At 36.7% G+C, this 15,686-nt stretch overlaps 1 protein-coding gene across 1 annotated transcript in view; it reads right to left on the reverse strand.

Annotated features, from left to right (window-relative positions):
• Window positions 1–5,971: 5,971 nt before the first annotated feature.
• The window catches only part of LOC306879787 (fibronectin type III domain-containing protein 1-like), a 38,747-nt gene continuing 29,032 nt past the window's right edge, over window positions 5,972–15,686 (reverse strand). Inside the window, exons 16-22 of the mRNA XM_079432975.1 lie at window positions 13,585–13,821; window positions 11,758–11,866; window positions 7,825–7,904; window positions 7,682–7,711; window positions 7,184–7,345; window positions 6,848–6,970; window positions 5,972–6,709 (exon numbers count right to left, since the gene is read on the reverse strand). Coding sequence (XP_079289101.1) covers window positions 6,594–6,709; window positions 6,848–6,970; window positions 7,184–7,345; window positions 7,682–7,711; window positions 7,825–7,904; window positions 11,758–11,866; window positions 13,585–13,821 — 857 coding nt within the window. The 3' untranslated portion in view covers window positions 5,972–6,593. The remainder of the gene's footprint in view (window positions 6,710–6,847; window positions 6,971–7,183; window positions 7,346–7,681; window positions 7,712–7,824; window positions 7,905–11,757; window positions 11,867–13,584; window positions 13,822–15,686) is intronic.

Below are 15,686 nucleotides of genomic sequence, written 5' to 3' on the forward strand. Positions count from 1 at the left end.
TTTTCTATTTGCATGTGTTTTCTGAAGTTGCAGCGCGTTGAGCTCTCTAAGGACATTGTTAAAATAGTCCATGTGACATCAGTGGTTCAACCATAATTTTATGAAGCTACAAGAATACTTTTTGTGCACAAAAAACAACAAAAATAATGACTTTATTCAACAAGTTCTTCTCTTCTGTGTCAGTCTCCCGCCGCCATTCACGAGAGTACCAGGATGCATGCGTGCGATGATGCTGATGCAGATCTAGTGTTCTAATGTAGAATGTCCATCTCTTTTAGATTATCGTCTCTATATTCTGGTTCATATAAGTAAGGATGGGCAAAAAATTGCAAGTCATCCTTTCTGTCAAAATCTTCAGACATGTTTTACGAAGACATGCATGAAGATGCATCCATGGCTATACATCAGAACGCCAGCTCCTGCGTCAGCAGCATCACACGCATGCGTCGTGAAAGAGAACAAAAGAAATTAGTTAATATCTGGAAATCTGACCTTACTATCTGGGCTTTTGCTTACAGATTGGTACCCCCCACTTTGAAAATGTCTCCTGCACCCCTGATACAGAGAATGTGCTTTTTTAAAGATTGCTAAGTAATTACTTATTTAAAGGAAGTATGTTGGGATGGTTCATACAAAATGTGTTTTTCCAGTCCACTGCGTTACTTTTCCATTATTTTTCGTTGTAAATTTGCGCTAGTCGATGACGGGTAGTCCCTGCTCCACTCCTGCATCTTGAGTTTTTGAAAACGTATTCTGTGTGAATAGCCCCTTAAGAGAGTATGCGATTTCGGACGCAGCCTTCGTGTAAACTGGCCTAGTCAAAAATAGGACGGGGGTCTGCATCTACTAATCAAAGGTTGCAACGCATCCAGTGTTGACAGCATCATTGATTATAATAGGTACGGTTTGCTCTTGACGTGCCGCTCGCATCCTGTGTAGACAGTGAAAGTGTAAAATAGAACCTCAGTACACGCCGCCGTTCTTCTGACCTTTTCCTCAGTGCAGGTGTTAATCTTCATTCAACCCTCAGCAAGCACACTGGAAAAGCCCTTTCAGACTATTCATCTGCTTCAGACAATAACCATTTGTATAGATGTCACTTCCTCAACTTGGGGAAAGAAAAAGTGTAATCATTCTAGTCTATGCGAGTGAAACCAGATACTGAATATGTTTGAAATAAAAATATATATACTTGTGCTCACACAGCAGTCTTGTCACGTGGAGTGGTCCGTGGTTACACCCAAACACAATAACAAATAGTGCTCTGTCAGACGGGTGGAGCGCTGTTTTTTTGTCCTCATGAGTCTCATGTCTAGAACTAGAAGTCATAATGTGCACAAGTGGATGGATGATTATGTAACACTGTGTATAATATCAGTGTCCTTGTGCTGCTGGAGTAATTACTGAAACCTTCTGACACTGTTTGTTTATTGCACCATACCAAAATCATACCAAAGCACATTATATTAACAATATACATGACATAAGTGTTAACTGAAATATGACACCATATATGTGATTTCCAGAGTCCCATAAACTCAATGCCTCTCTGTGGCAGGGTTAGCTGGCTCGGAGCAACCGTCTGGATGCAGGATCTCTGGGTCCTTGCTCTCTCTGCTGCATGTTTACATCTCTTCTGGTGAGTTATGACAGGCTTTCCATGCAGAGGTGAGGTGAGTCTGTGTTTTGGCAGGTTTGTTCCTAGCTGGAATTAAAAAAATAACTGGGAAATATCTGCAATGCAAGAGGGAGTAACCACCAAGAACTCCAGAAACATATTACATCATGTCTCAGGTATTCTAGGAGATGAAAAACCTGTGAGTGATTTTCCTTTGATTGTTGGAGATTGTGATACAGGTAGCAAAAAACAAGATAAAATGGAAACATTGTGAATATAATTCACATGAATGTCTGATAATATCTGTTACAAGCTCTGATGTACTGATATATATACACATATGTAACCAGCTCTTGTATTAATGCGTTCCAGATCTAGTGTATTTTGTCTCTTTTCAATGACCATTAATTTTCCATCACTGTGAGGCCCTTTCTAAGCACATTCCCCTTTTTGGATAAAAAACTTTTTTCATTCTTTTTTTTTTATCATTCCATTGAAAAGGTTATTATTGAACCAATGTTGTTATTGTTGATAAAAAAAAATATATAAAATAATTTTTTTCGGTAGTTTAAACTCAAGTACCAAAATGACTAAAACTAGAACTGACATAATAAAAAAATGACAAATGATAATACAAATAATAAAAAATGTCAAAAGCGCATAGCAAAAATGACAAAAATGTCATTTGAATTTTGTGAATTATTAATTGAACATAAATATATTTAACATAATAAATAAATCTAAAATAAATCTTTTTATCTGCTGTTAACTGTTTCAGAAAGTTATGGAAACTATAATTTCTTAAAGGTGGGATGTGAATACATAAAGTACTGTGCACCATTTCATTTATGTTCATCTTATGCTTCAATCTTAAAGCTTTGTATTCTATATTATTATTATTCTATATATTTTTGTCTTTGTGTGTTTCCTACATGTTACACCAAATCTGACCTGTGATGTAATGGACTTTTCTAAGCTAGTGCCAAATTGTGTCGTCAACAATGCTTTAATTTACAGCCTTACACACTCTCTTGTGTGTCCTAACGGTGCACAAAACACTTTACACACACCAGCACAACCTTTGACTGCTTTTAAATTATTTTATAGTGGTGGGCCTTTTGCCCTTCACCACAGAGAGGCCAGTACCTCTCACAAAGCGCAGCAGATTTACGCATGACTAAACTGGGTGCCAAACATGGCATTACAGAGATTAATTTTAAATGATCAATCACACACTGGGACCGGTGGTAGTTTTAAAACATTAAACTATTGACAGTTTGGCAGGGAAACCCAGTCTATGTAAATCTATGTTAAAAGAACACAGGGTACATATTAAACTTCCAGGTGCTAGAAAAACACCAGAGCTTGGCTATAAATGACTTATCTGTCCTGGTCAAACTTGTGTGAGACTTACAGAAAGCCAGAATCCTTCTCCTATAGCAGTCAATGAGTTCATGATGGGGACATGATCCCAATAATGTAGTAGCCTTATTGATTGTCACTGTAAAGACCTGCTAAAGTCATTCTGTCATGTTCTGGATTGTATAGCGTGGACATAAACCTCAAACTGGCCCTCAGCACAATCTGCTGCAGTCTGGCACCAGCTGAGGCTGGTAATCTTGCACAGATACTCTGAGTAAGACAAAGCACAGAGGTAGAAATGATTCACTTATCAAGACACATGTAGATCGTATCTAGATATCACTCTGTGCCAAGTGCATTAAACAGAACTTTACCTCAGCATTTGTAAATTTATTTTTATTAAAAAACATTTTGAGAGAATATTGCTTTCATTTTACGTCTCGTTGCTTTGTGATGCTCTTTATAGCACATTAACACATTTCTTGTTACAATACATTATTTGACAGAATTCAGTAATAATTAATGAACTCCCAGTGTGTATTTGAGAAATATTAATGACTCATACAAATCAATAACAGATAAACATGCAGCTACGGTGGATTTGAAGCATTATAGCATTTTTTGAGCAGGTTAATCGCTCTCTCACCCTCTTTCTTTGCTCTCTCTATCCTGACTTTCTTTCGATGATTTAATCCTTTTAGTATGAGTGGTAACATTTTCCAGCCCAAGTAGCGCATGACCTACTTTGAAAAGAGATGCACAAATAGCATGTGGGAAACAGTTTAGATCCTGCTTTACTTCATTTTGAATAACTATACTGTTATCCAAAATTTTTGCTAATTGTGTCCCATATTTAAATATAAGAAATATATATATAAATATCTGATCAAAATCACTTACCAAATAGCATTTCTTTTTAAATTACATCGATACAACATCCAAAAAGAAAAATAAGACAAAATCCGGATTAACAAACATATAGTAAATCTTCAGAAGTGTTGAAATGAACCACATTACAAGGCAGTCGTAATTATTCGGGCAGTGCCTTTGGTTTTGCCTACAGGCGTTAGGGTTTACAAAAACATCTGGCCAAAACAAAAGAGGGAATACAACGTGTGTAGCCATTAATAGGATTGTTTAACAGTTTGATGCCTCACATATGTGGTTCTCCACAAAATTAAAGGGTAAAGGTTTTTTAATGCTTTAAATCCCAGTGTAGCTTCATTGGGCAGACACTCATTATTGTCAATGATTTTTCAAAACACTACATGATTAATGGCAAATTATTGAGCAAAATTCATCTTTGATAAGCAAATGACTTTTTTGCCCTAATTTTATGCCACAGATTAGTCATAAAATACCTCAAATATACATAATTGCACACAGACGTGTATATGGTCATTCTGTCATGTTACCCAGTGGAAACTGCCATCAGTAAAATTATGAACTTTACGCAGCCAATCAGCAACTTAAATATTGGCTCTTGAAATGTTTCATTTTACCGGATAGTTTCAGGTCTCTCTGATTCCATTATTGAATAGTAAGCGAAGAGTGTGACATGTAGTGCTATCTTTTCTGCTTAGTTGAAAGTCATCATTGGAGTGAAGTAAACAACTTGAAACCTTAGATATTTGATTAAGGTTCCCATGTGGCAGTGTTGTGTGGCCGTTGTGATGACCAGCTCAGATTTCCCTCATGTTCTCCAAACCCACGACATCTTCCATGTTTGTAAATATATTTACCACAAGATATTGTTTTGTTGCACGCCACTCTGCATGAAAGTCAAAAAAGCGCTTTTGTAGAAACAGTCTTTCTCTCGCCTGCTTCCTCTTTTAACATCTTTAGCAGATGTGTTGGTCCGGTCTCGCTTTGCTCTCTCTATGGCAACCCACATCAAACTCATTATCTGTAAAGGCGGTTCCTCTCACAGAAGATGAATTGATACATTTAGATTTTCTTGTAAATAGCCAGAAGTTTTAGAGTCTTTCTGTGTTTCGCTTTGATTTGTGATTTGAGCTCTACAGATATTTGTTGACTGCATGAGGGCAAGCAAGCCTAGTCTACTCTTAAAATGGACAGATGATGTTCTAATATAGCTTAGTTATTGTCTATTCTTGAAAATAACCATTACAACACCAAACTCTGGAAAAACACATCCCTTAGGCATGAGGGAAGTGACTGGATGCCAAATAAAACATCAGTGGATTTTACTTAATGATAAGGAAATTCTGTACTCACAGATAAGAAACTTGCTTTTTATATTTTGAATTGAATCCAGCTGATGCCAGAGTAAAACTAATTATGGCAGGCAAGCCAAATGATGACGCACCTTTCTAACAATGCCAGAATATGTGACTGGATGCCAGTTATTGAACAGCCATGCCATAAGTATTGTTTATTTTAATTGGTGGGAAAGTATTCAGTCTTCTTCTTGTACAAAAATGGGAATAAATAAAATTGTAAAATAGAGATATGAAGTGCAATCACATTTATTAGGTGGCGTGTTGGAGGAAAGCGCTTTCTAGGTATTTGTAATTTTAGAAGTTATAGGCTTTTAAATGTGTCAGAATAAAGGGTTATTGCTAAAACACTTCATCCGAAATAGATTTAGAATGGGAGGATCAGTTATTACCACCTATTATTATGTGGAAAGCCCACCACAGCGGCATGACCACAAACACATACATTTCAATCAGAAAGAATTCAACCATTCTTGACAACGTGCTGGATATATAAAATCTATTAACATGATGACTTAATATTTCCCTGACTTTTATTTTTGCTTTTTTGTACCCCGTTAATAAACTGTGCACATAATAAAATGTACTCTTATTTGTTTTTTCTAGAAATGTAGCGGTGTGAGTATTCAAAGTTTGCAAAAGTGATTAGTAGTAATGCTGATCAATATAATCCATATAAAATAGAATTAAAACTATAATATACAATTATTTTATATTATATAACTTATGCATCATTGGGAGATAAAACGTTACATTTTCTCCATAGCACCTTTATTCAAATTTTAACCGTTCCTGAGCAAATAAAAATATATATTTTTTCAATCTGCCCTAATATGGGCAATACTTTCATGCCAACCTTTGTCCAAAAAGAGGGTAATACAAAAATGTACGATTACAAAACCTCAGCAAGTTATATAAACAACAGCAAACATCACTCACAGAAAATTTGTTACATCATCGCAAATGTCATTTTCCCAGACATTACGTAGTCATTTGATGTTGTGCTCTGATATTTAACTAGCCACCAATTTGTTTCTTTGAAGTTACTGTAAGATAAATATTCCAGGTGGAATGGAATGTGAAATAATTAGGCAACACATGAAAATAAAACATTGTTAATAAACTCAAATACACATGCTGCAATTTCCTCATATACAGACTGATTTCTTCCAAAAGTGCTTGATATCGAATAAGTAGAAATATTAGTGTTACTCAAAGTACTATATTCCTTCCGTCAGAAGCAGTTGCTATATGATTTAGGTTTGGATGCCATGGTGAGCAATGGTTCACCTCTGTGATTGGCTTATAGATATAGGAACAGAACACATGGAATGTGATTGCCTGTGGAAATGTCCTCTTAGAGTTTCCCCCTGTTACCACTTTCCAGGGATTGGAACTCCACATTCATACCAGCCAACGAAAGGATGTGGTGTGCGTCTGCCGATGGCCCCGAAATTCACTGGCTCTTGTCTGTATGACCGATAATATCCTGAAATCCACAAACGGCATCATGTTACAGTGCTGACTGATCACCCTCTTAAGCGGCAGTAAGTAAACACGCACATGACATGATGATTTGAGGCTTGAAGTGAAGACAAACTACAGAGCATGCTCATGTATGTCGTACCTTGAGCTGTTGGTAGGTTGAGGGAGAGATTGTGTGGTCCTGTTCTTCCATCTAGATAAGAGTCCACAAACTGGCAGTGGTCCTCTCCATGGCCCAATGTATCAGCAATGCTGTAGAACGGTTCTGAAATGGAAAACAGTCATAGCTTGAGTATCCCTCAGGACCCAAACCTCAGACAGCGCCTTGTGTTTAGCTGAGGGAAACTGTGGTTTGGATCAGATTGTTCCAAGGCTTTTAGGCCAGCGCTCCAAAAACAGGGCGCTTCATATTACAGACACACTAATCATTAGATTAAAGTTTTAAATGTATTATGTTGTTAGAAAGAAAGGTCAGCACCTCTCAGTCCATCTCCCATGAAGATTTTATAGCGCAGCGAGTTGCAGAGGACAACGCCGACAAACTTCCTATACCAGGTGCGCTTGACAAACTGACTTCCTTTACAAGAACTGTGGGCGGAGTTATACCTGAATGTGAATGGGATCCAGATGGGCTCCCCACCTAGAAAGGAAATGAATGTCCATTACAAATATTTTTTTAATTTTAGGGCATTACTGTTTGGAAAATATCACGAAAAAGGTAACAATGATGACTTTTTTGCTGGTTAGTGCAAACAAAACCATGCCAAGTCAAAACTCGATTACCATGATCTTTTCTGATAAAGCTGGTTGACCAAGGTATTGATGGTTTAACTAGTTTAAAAGCCTTGTTGGGACACAAGCAGCATTACCCCCCCCCCCCCCCACCCAAAAAAAAGCCTGATCTTTTAAGCACATCAATGTTTTAAAGGTTACTTAAAACATACAGTGATATAACGTGTAATGATGTATCTCTTACCTGGGGGTCTCTCTATGAGCAGGGGATCATCTGGATAAAAAAAAAAAAAAAACAAAAAAAAACAGAAATTTATTTGTTTTTATATTTATATACATTTTTGAATCCAATAACCCTTATGTGGGTTCAGACAAAAGAAGACTCACCTGATTCTGTGACATATGTTAAAGTTTCACTGAGTGGCCCCAGTCCAAAAATATTCTTTGCTTGAACTTTGAAGTAATACCTGAGAACAAGAATGAAAACATTTATTTATTTTTTTAAAATCATGGTTTGCTGTCATGTCACGTAATGGGGAAGCAGGGAGAAGGCAGGAGTAAACTCAATAGTCTTTAATAAACGAAAACACAGGGGATAATCCAAGTGTGCCCTGGAGGCTTGTGCACGACAGGGACACAGGGAATACCTCCAGGGCGGAACAGACAGTGGAGCTGGGAGCTCAGGGAGCCATGGCGGGATAGACAGTCCAAGGAGCCATGGTGGAGCAGGCGATCCGGGAATTCTTGAGATTTGACTTTAGAGCGGCCGGCAGGCTTGAGGGAGCCACAGCCGACAGGCTTGAGTGAGCGGCGGCTTGCGAACTTGACTTTGGAGCGGCCGGCGGGCTTGGGATAGCCGCAGCCGGAGGGCTGAACAGATGCACGGCCGGCAGACTTGACTGAGGATCGACCGGCAGGCTTGAGTGAGTCGCAGCCAGCGGGCTTGACTTCGTAGCGGCTGGCGAATTTGACTGACGAGCGGCCAGCGGACTCGCAGCGATCTCGCCGAACTCCCATGCTTAATTTCAGTGGGCTAGGGCGGAATGACGAGTGGCGACTTCCATGTCACGCTAAAAAAAAAAAACAGGTAAACCAAAAACGTACAAAAACAGCCGCTTACTGTTTGGGTCGGGTCTTCTGTCACGTATGGGGAAGCAGGGAGAACGCAGGAGATGAGGAGTAAACTCAATAGACTTTATTAAACGAAAACACAGGTAATAATCCAACAAGAAAGCTTGAACATGAACCAAAGAAACACAGGGAAGGTAACGAGAGTAGACCCGACAAAGGAAGACCAAACAAACAGGAACTTAAATGCAAGGGATAATTAACAAACACGGGTGCCGGGATTAATCAATGAAACTAAACAAGGAATAATCAATTAACTAAACAAGAACAGGAATAACCAAATAAGGAAACAGGAACACAGGGAAAACAAAACCAAAACAGACCATAAATGTGACGCATGGAGACAATTTTTTCAAAAGCACATTATGTATGTATAAAACTCAACTGAACACTCACTCCTAATGTTACAATGAGAGCATAAGGACTGAATGACACAGAGACATAGTAAAAGTGGAAAGAAAGGGAGAGAAAATTAAAAGAAATGAAAAGAAAGAAAAAGGAAAATGTGGTAACACTTTAGTATAGGGACCATTTCTCACTATTAACTAGTTGCTTATTAGCATGGCTATTATTAACATATTGGCTGTTTATTAGTACTTATAAAGCACATATTCTGCATGACCATATTCTATATCCCTAATCCTACAACTACCTTACTAACTGTTAATAAGCAGCAAATTAAAAGTTTATTGAGTCAAAAGTCATAGTTAATGGTTTGTTAATGGTGAATTGGATCTTAAAATAAACTGTGACCGAAAATGTGTAGGAAAATAAAAAAAAGTAAATGAAAAAGCATAGGAAATAAACCACAAATGAAAACTTTAAAATTTTAAATTTTCTGCCAGGAAATTATCCATGGATAACTGTTAACAGTATTATTTTGGTTAAAATTAAAATAGGATAGAAAAAAAGAAAAGAAAAAAGGTTGGAAAATGAAAAGAAAAATGGTAGGAAAAAACAAAAACAAAAGGGCACAGTTAAATTGTGCATTAATAAAACATGCATGAGAGAAAGTTATAAGAGTGAGCCTCTGGCAAAAGAGCAGGCTAACTAAGTGTAATGACAAGAAGAGACTGCATGTCAGAGGGTGATCTAGAGGATAACACATCAACATGGAATGTCTAATACGACAAAACCTCTTTGTGACAAATACCAGACCGCAACCACTTATTCTGATCAGACTCTGGCATATCCTTTACCTTAGAGGATAAATTAGACAAGTAAAGAAATTAAAACAAAGAAGTGTGATGAAGTTCAAAGGGCAGCACTAACAGCACTCACAGTCTTCTGTTCTGCCAGTGAGATGCTGTTTAGTAAGCTCACACTTCACTTGGTTTAACTCAGGACCCGTTTAATGACATAAAATCAGCACTGCTGGATCAAATTAGCACAGCCACGTGGAAACTCTGACCAAAATAAAGAGAAAATGGACAATTACAGTCAGACCGCCAGTGGAAGGGGGCCTGTCATATTTCAACTAGGATGTGTGTGTTACTGTTTCTGTGTCCACGTGAATTTTTTCTTGTCCTTTTGACCATTTATTATTAAGTATCTGCGTATGTGCACGTGTGTCTTATTTTTCCTAGTACTTCTGACCATAACGTTTTGTGGAATTGATGCAAGTCTCGATATGGCATCCAAGTGGTTTGTCATTGTTACTTTGACTAAGAAGGAGCTGTTATTGTCCGCAGTCTAGACTATTTACCTAATTCTAAAAGCTATTACAAATCATTCATAAAACTTATCAACACTTCATGGCTGAATTATAAAGTTGTCAGTCACTGAGCTCAGCTGAGAGGCTATAATAACAGAGGCCTCTAAATGAATCCCAGAGGACAATAAAAACAACTTCATCCTCACATTCCACACTTATGAACCAAACATCTCTAATGAGTGCATAAGCATTTATGTGTTTTCTCAAGGTAGTGATGGAGAGAGTGCATCTGTCTGTCTGGGAAAATGTACAAAACAAACGTCAATCAAACCTGGGGCGTTTCACACAGCTGCATGCATTTATGCATGTGTGAGTAACCCGTGTGCAGGTCCAGACGAGATCTGCGCATGTTTTTCGCATTTTCTGCACTGATTTTAAAGCTAAATATGTGCTGAGATTGCTACACTTTGAAATCATTACTGAATCAGGAAACACATTTAATGAATAAAAATTAGTAAGGGATGTGCAGAACTTTCGGAATGACGGGCATTCCAATTCTGTAAGACAGATCATGCCTGCTGTAATGCACCAATGCTTGGTGAAGAAAACTCTTAGATGGGTCTGGTAGGCAGAAATGACTTCACATTTGTGAGAAATATCCAGAGAGGCCATAAACACCTCCCTTATCGACTGCTGCAAAAATGTGTTGGTAGGGATTTACAGCATTACAGTAAGAGCAGCATTCAAGAAACAGACACATGTAGACAGCGCAGTTCAGTCAATATGGTTGAAATTGAGTTTCTCTAGCTCTTGTGAACAGAGTGAAAAACTTTTCTGTTTCTGTTTTTTTTTTTTTTTGGAGGGTGACAGGACAATAATTATGAAATAATTAGGGCTATCAGTCTAAAATAATTAATGTCACTTAATCTTTTTATAGTTAACATATGAAATTCTTTTTTAATGAAAGAAGATAAAAAATATGCTATTTGAAATTGAAATGTATGCAAGAGTGCTCTTTATTTGTTCAAAAACAACTAATTATTTACACTATTGTTAAAAAAGAAAATTGGTGTCAGTAAGATTTTGTAATGTTTTTGAAAACGGTCTCTTTCGTGAAACAAGGCTGAATTTATTTCAGTAAATATTGTAAAATATTATTAAATTATTTATTGCTGTAAATTTTCAGCAGTCATTACTTATTCTAAATCATAGGCTGATTTAGAGCGTAAGAAACATTTATTATTATTTGTATTATTATAATTTAAAATTATTACTAACAGTTGTGCCGCTTTTTGTGGAGACATTCTTTTCAACATTCTTTACTGAATAGGAAGTACAAAACAAATCTTTTGTAAAATATAAACATCTTTACTGTCAATTTTTTATTTTCTGAATTTCTGAATTTTGTATTGTGGCCTATAGAACACAGATGCTTAAATGTGCAAGCACAAGCATGCAAAACCTTGTAAATTGGTTTAGAAATTGCTGGAATATGTTTGTGTCTGTGTGCATGAGATCTGTCACATGCTAGATCGCACCTGGAATTGGGCTTGAGATTTTCAACAGGGAGGTGGGTTCCACTTGAGGATCTGGTTGACCATCTGTTATTTAGGACATCGTCATAGGATGCACTATGTACCATATAGCCTATAAAAGAGAAGGCAAACAATTAAAGCATACTCTATATGTGAGAGATTCAAAAACTTTCAAATAAATGAGCATGTATTGGTCATGTCTGTGCAGAAATTCCTCAATATAATTCTAGTTCCTTATTTAAGCCACGGGAGGACTAAACTCCTGCCAAGGCAGCAGGATGTATATAAAGCACATGCGTGTATTTTCCATCATTTAATATGAAAGAGAGAGGCAGTGCAGGAGTGAAGCTTATGAAAGAAGGCAGGATGACAGAAAAGGAGTGAAGTAGAGTGGAGAAAAAAAAGTTTTTTATTAAAAGAGATTGTTGAATGTGTAAATGAACAGTATCATGTATAAATAAATGCTTTAGGTCTAGTAATGCAAAAGGCATTATGAAACCCCTACAGTAATATTAGACTGCCTTGTACAATTTTATTCAAGAGCATATGGATGTTATTTTTCATGTGTTGAAAAAGTTGCTCCATTCATCTAAGCATGGGTTATCGGTTGTCAGTTGGCAGGGAATCCCCTGCATTTAAACCTCCTCACACTTCATATCATGACACTAACAGTGGCTGTGGGAATTGCCTCCCTGTTTGTGTGAATCAGGATGAAACTGTCAGTGTTAATATATTAGAGAAGTGTTATACATAGTTTTGTGTTTGGTAATGCACATTAAATAGAAACCAGGCGGCATGTAAGAAAGTTCAGCACATGTTTAGAAACTGGGCTACTTCAGTATAAGCTATTTCAGCACACTATCCTCCAAATTATTTCAAAACAATACAAACAAAATTACAAAATGAAGCCATCTATATTGATTTTACAGTAAACACTGCTTTCTATGAAAGTGAGGTATATTATGGAATGTGCACAATTAAATGGATAGATCTGTCATGATTTACTCACCCTCATTTTATTCATTTCTTTCTTCTGAGGAACACAAAACAAGATGTTTTGAAGAATGTTGGTGACCACTGATTTCCAATATATGGATGACAAAACCTACTGAGACATTTCTCAAAATATCTTCTTTTATGTTCCACAGAAGAAAAATTCATGAATGGTTTAGAATGACATGAACAACAGAAGTTTTATTGTTCGGTGAACTATCCCTTTAACGGCATGCTATTACCAAACGAGGAAAGCATGCAGTTAATTAGCTAATTGCATAGCTGTCTTCCTCAATTTTCAAATCACTAAATTCATGATGACATGTCTGATGTGCCTTTTCTTCTATCAGTATTTGGTGCTATAAATCTTTTTCAGTGTTGCTATCAAACAGGCCCATGCATGATTAACTTGCTTTATGAGATTCACACATTGCAGATAGAGGTACAGAACATTATAGGATGATCCATAAACTGGACTGGGGTGTTTTTCACATCTATTTGATGCATTCTAAGAAATCGCTGCACATTTGGTATGTTGGAAAAACCAGCTGAAATGCAGTCCATGGAAAATAAAACCACTCATCTTGAGCATAAATCAAGTCATAAATAACTCACGACTTGTTCAATTTAACAAAGTCATTTTTTCAACTGTGATCTTGACTTTAATCGTAAGCCTAAGTCCGAACTTCAAATGATATAAGATGCAAAAGAAAGCTTGTAAATTTGCATATTACATATGGTGAAATTTACAGACATACAGAAGTCATTTTTTCACAGTTCTTCAACTGCAAAAGCATTTTTTTAAATAATACAAAAGGAACTGCTACATGCACTCACCAGACACCATGTCATCTTTCAGTGGAAGTGCCCAGTCCAAAATCACAAAGGAGTGACAGCCCTCCATAGCAACCACAGTGACATTATGGGGCTTGTTTTTGGGTGGTTGCTTTTGATTGATTGATTGTTGTTCTTTCTCCATCAAATCTGCTAATACATCCACTTGAAGGTACTCAAGAGCCTCGGTCAGGGAGCAGGGCGCTCCAGGGTCTTTACGGATGTAGTTTACATATGGAGCTAAGCAAAAGAAGAGAGAGGGAAAATATGCAAATTTAGGAAATACGTAAAGGCAAATGCAATGTTGCTACAATAACAGAAAATGTTTTATTACAGTTTATAAGCAAATTAACAATTTTGAGTGATGTATTTCACAAATTTGTGTGAAACCTGATCTGAACATCTGTAAAAAGTCACATGATCAAATAGAAATAGTTCAGAATCATACATATTTATTCTTTATTTTGGATCATAACTTTTGTTTTTACAAAATGTAATTTTTTTTTTAATTAATTTAGGTAAATAATTTATAATGATAAATAATTGTAAATAAATAATTAATTTAGTTATACATAAAATAAATGTTCAATGTGCTCTCAGACTTTGGACTGTATTATGCATACACTACCGTTCAAATGTTTGGGGTCTGTAAGTTTGTTCTTGAAAGAAGTCTCTTATGCTTACCAAGGCTGCATTTATTTGATCAGAAATAAAGTAAAAACAGTAATATTGTGAAATAATAATATTGTACTATTGAATATTTAAATAGTAATATTGCAATATTATTTTGTATTTTAATATATTTTAAAATATAAATTATTTCTGTGATTGCAGCCAATACTCTAGTCTTAAGTGTCACATGATGTTTGTTTTTTCATAAATCATTTCTTATTATCAATGTTGAAAACATTTTTTGTGGAAAGCATGATACAGTATTGTTTTTTTTCCTGATTCTTTGATGAATAAAGTTCAAAAGAACAATTCATTTGAAATTTGTAACATAACAAATGTATTTACTGTCACTTTTGACCAATTTAATGCATCCTTGCAGAGAAAAATAACTTTAAGACTGGCTTTCAATTTGTCCATTTTAATTACTACAACAAAAATGATTGCAAAACACCCATTGATATTTGTGCAAACCGACAACAAATAACATGGTGCTGGAAGTTCCGTTTGGTAAGCATTACATTTCTGTTGTGTTGTTTGCATTAGCTTGTTGGCCTAGTTTAAGAATGAATCCAATTTACTCTTGCTCGTGGTTACAGACAATAAAAGCTATCATTGTTGATATTTTGCTGTAGACCTTTTCCTGTTGGCTCAATGAAATTTAGTTATTTCTGTCGTCCCACACAGTGCCAGCTGGATCCACAGCTGTGAACACTTCCAGAACCCCTCATCCGATTGGGCCACAAGATTCACACCTGGAGCTAATCAAAAGCTCCATGTGATGTTGACCCTGATACAGAATAAAAAAAAACACACTTCTGTGCATGTGCCTCCGCTGAGACCGACTGAGACTCAAACACACGTAGAAGCTGCACTCGTTATGGGTGTTAAACCAAAAGCTACAATACAGTGTGAGGGGGGAGAAAAACTGAACAATGCATAAGAATAAGTATCAAGACACAACTTCTATGTTCTTCTCATACACACAGTCGTTCGGCAAGGTGGGAGCAAACACAACAGATGGTTTGAAATATAGTGGACTTGTTGGTGGATCTGGAGAGCAGAGAACACCCGAGCATATTAAAGTCATAAATATTTAAGGAGACGTCTGAGGTTTGGGCCAGAAGGAAGCTGCTCTCAGCTGATATCAGCACATTTAGCTCATGTTGTTTTATTTAGGGGTTCTTTCTTGACATGTTTCTCTGTTTAAATGGCTTGCATATGTGTAAGTATGTGCCTGTTGTGCAGCCCAGAATCTGGAGTGTCAGGATTTCTCTCTCCATGCATTGAGGATGGGGCATTTTACCAAAGAGCTGTGTTTTCTATGCTACTGGAGCTGACTTTTTATGGGTATGATGCTTGTTTTGGTGGAGCTAGACCTCCTGGTGTTGACTTCTTTTAAGTGCTTCTCCTCAATCATAGATGCCCGCCCCATA

Source organism: Barbus barbus (assembly GCF_936440315.1).
Source record: "Barbus barbus genome assembly, chromosome: 14".
NCBI lineage: Eukaryota > Metazoa > Chordata > Actinopteri > Cypriniformes > Cyprinidae > Barbus > Barbus barbus.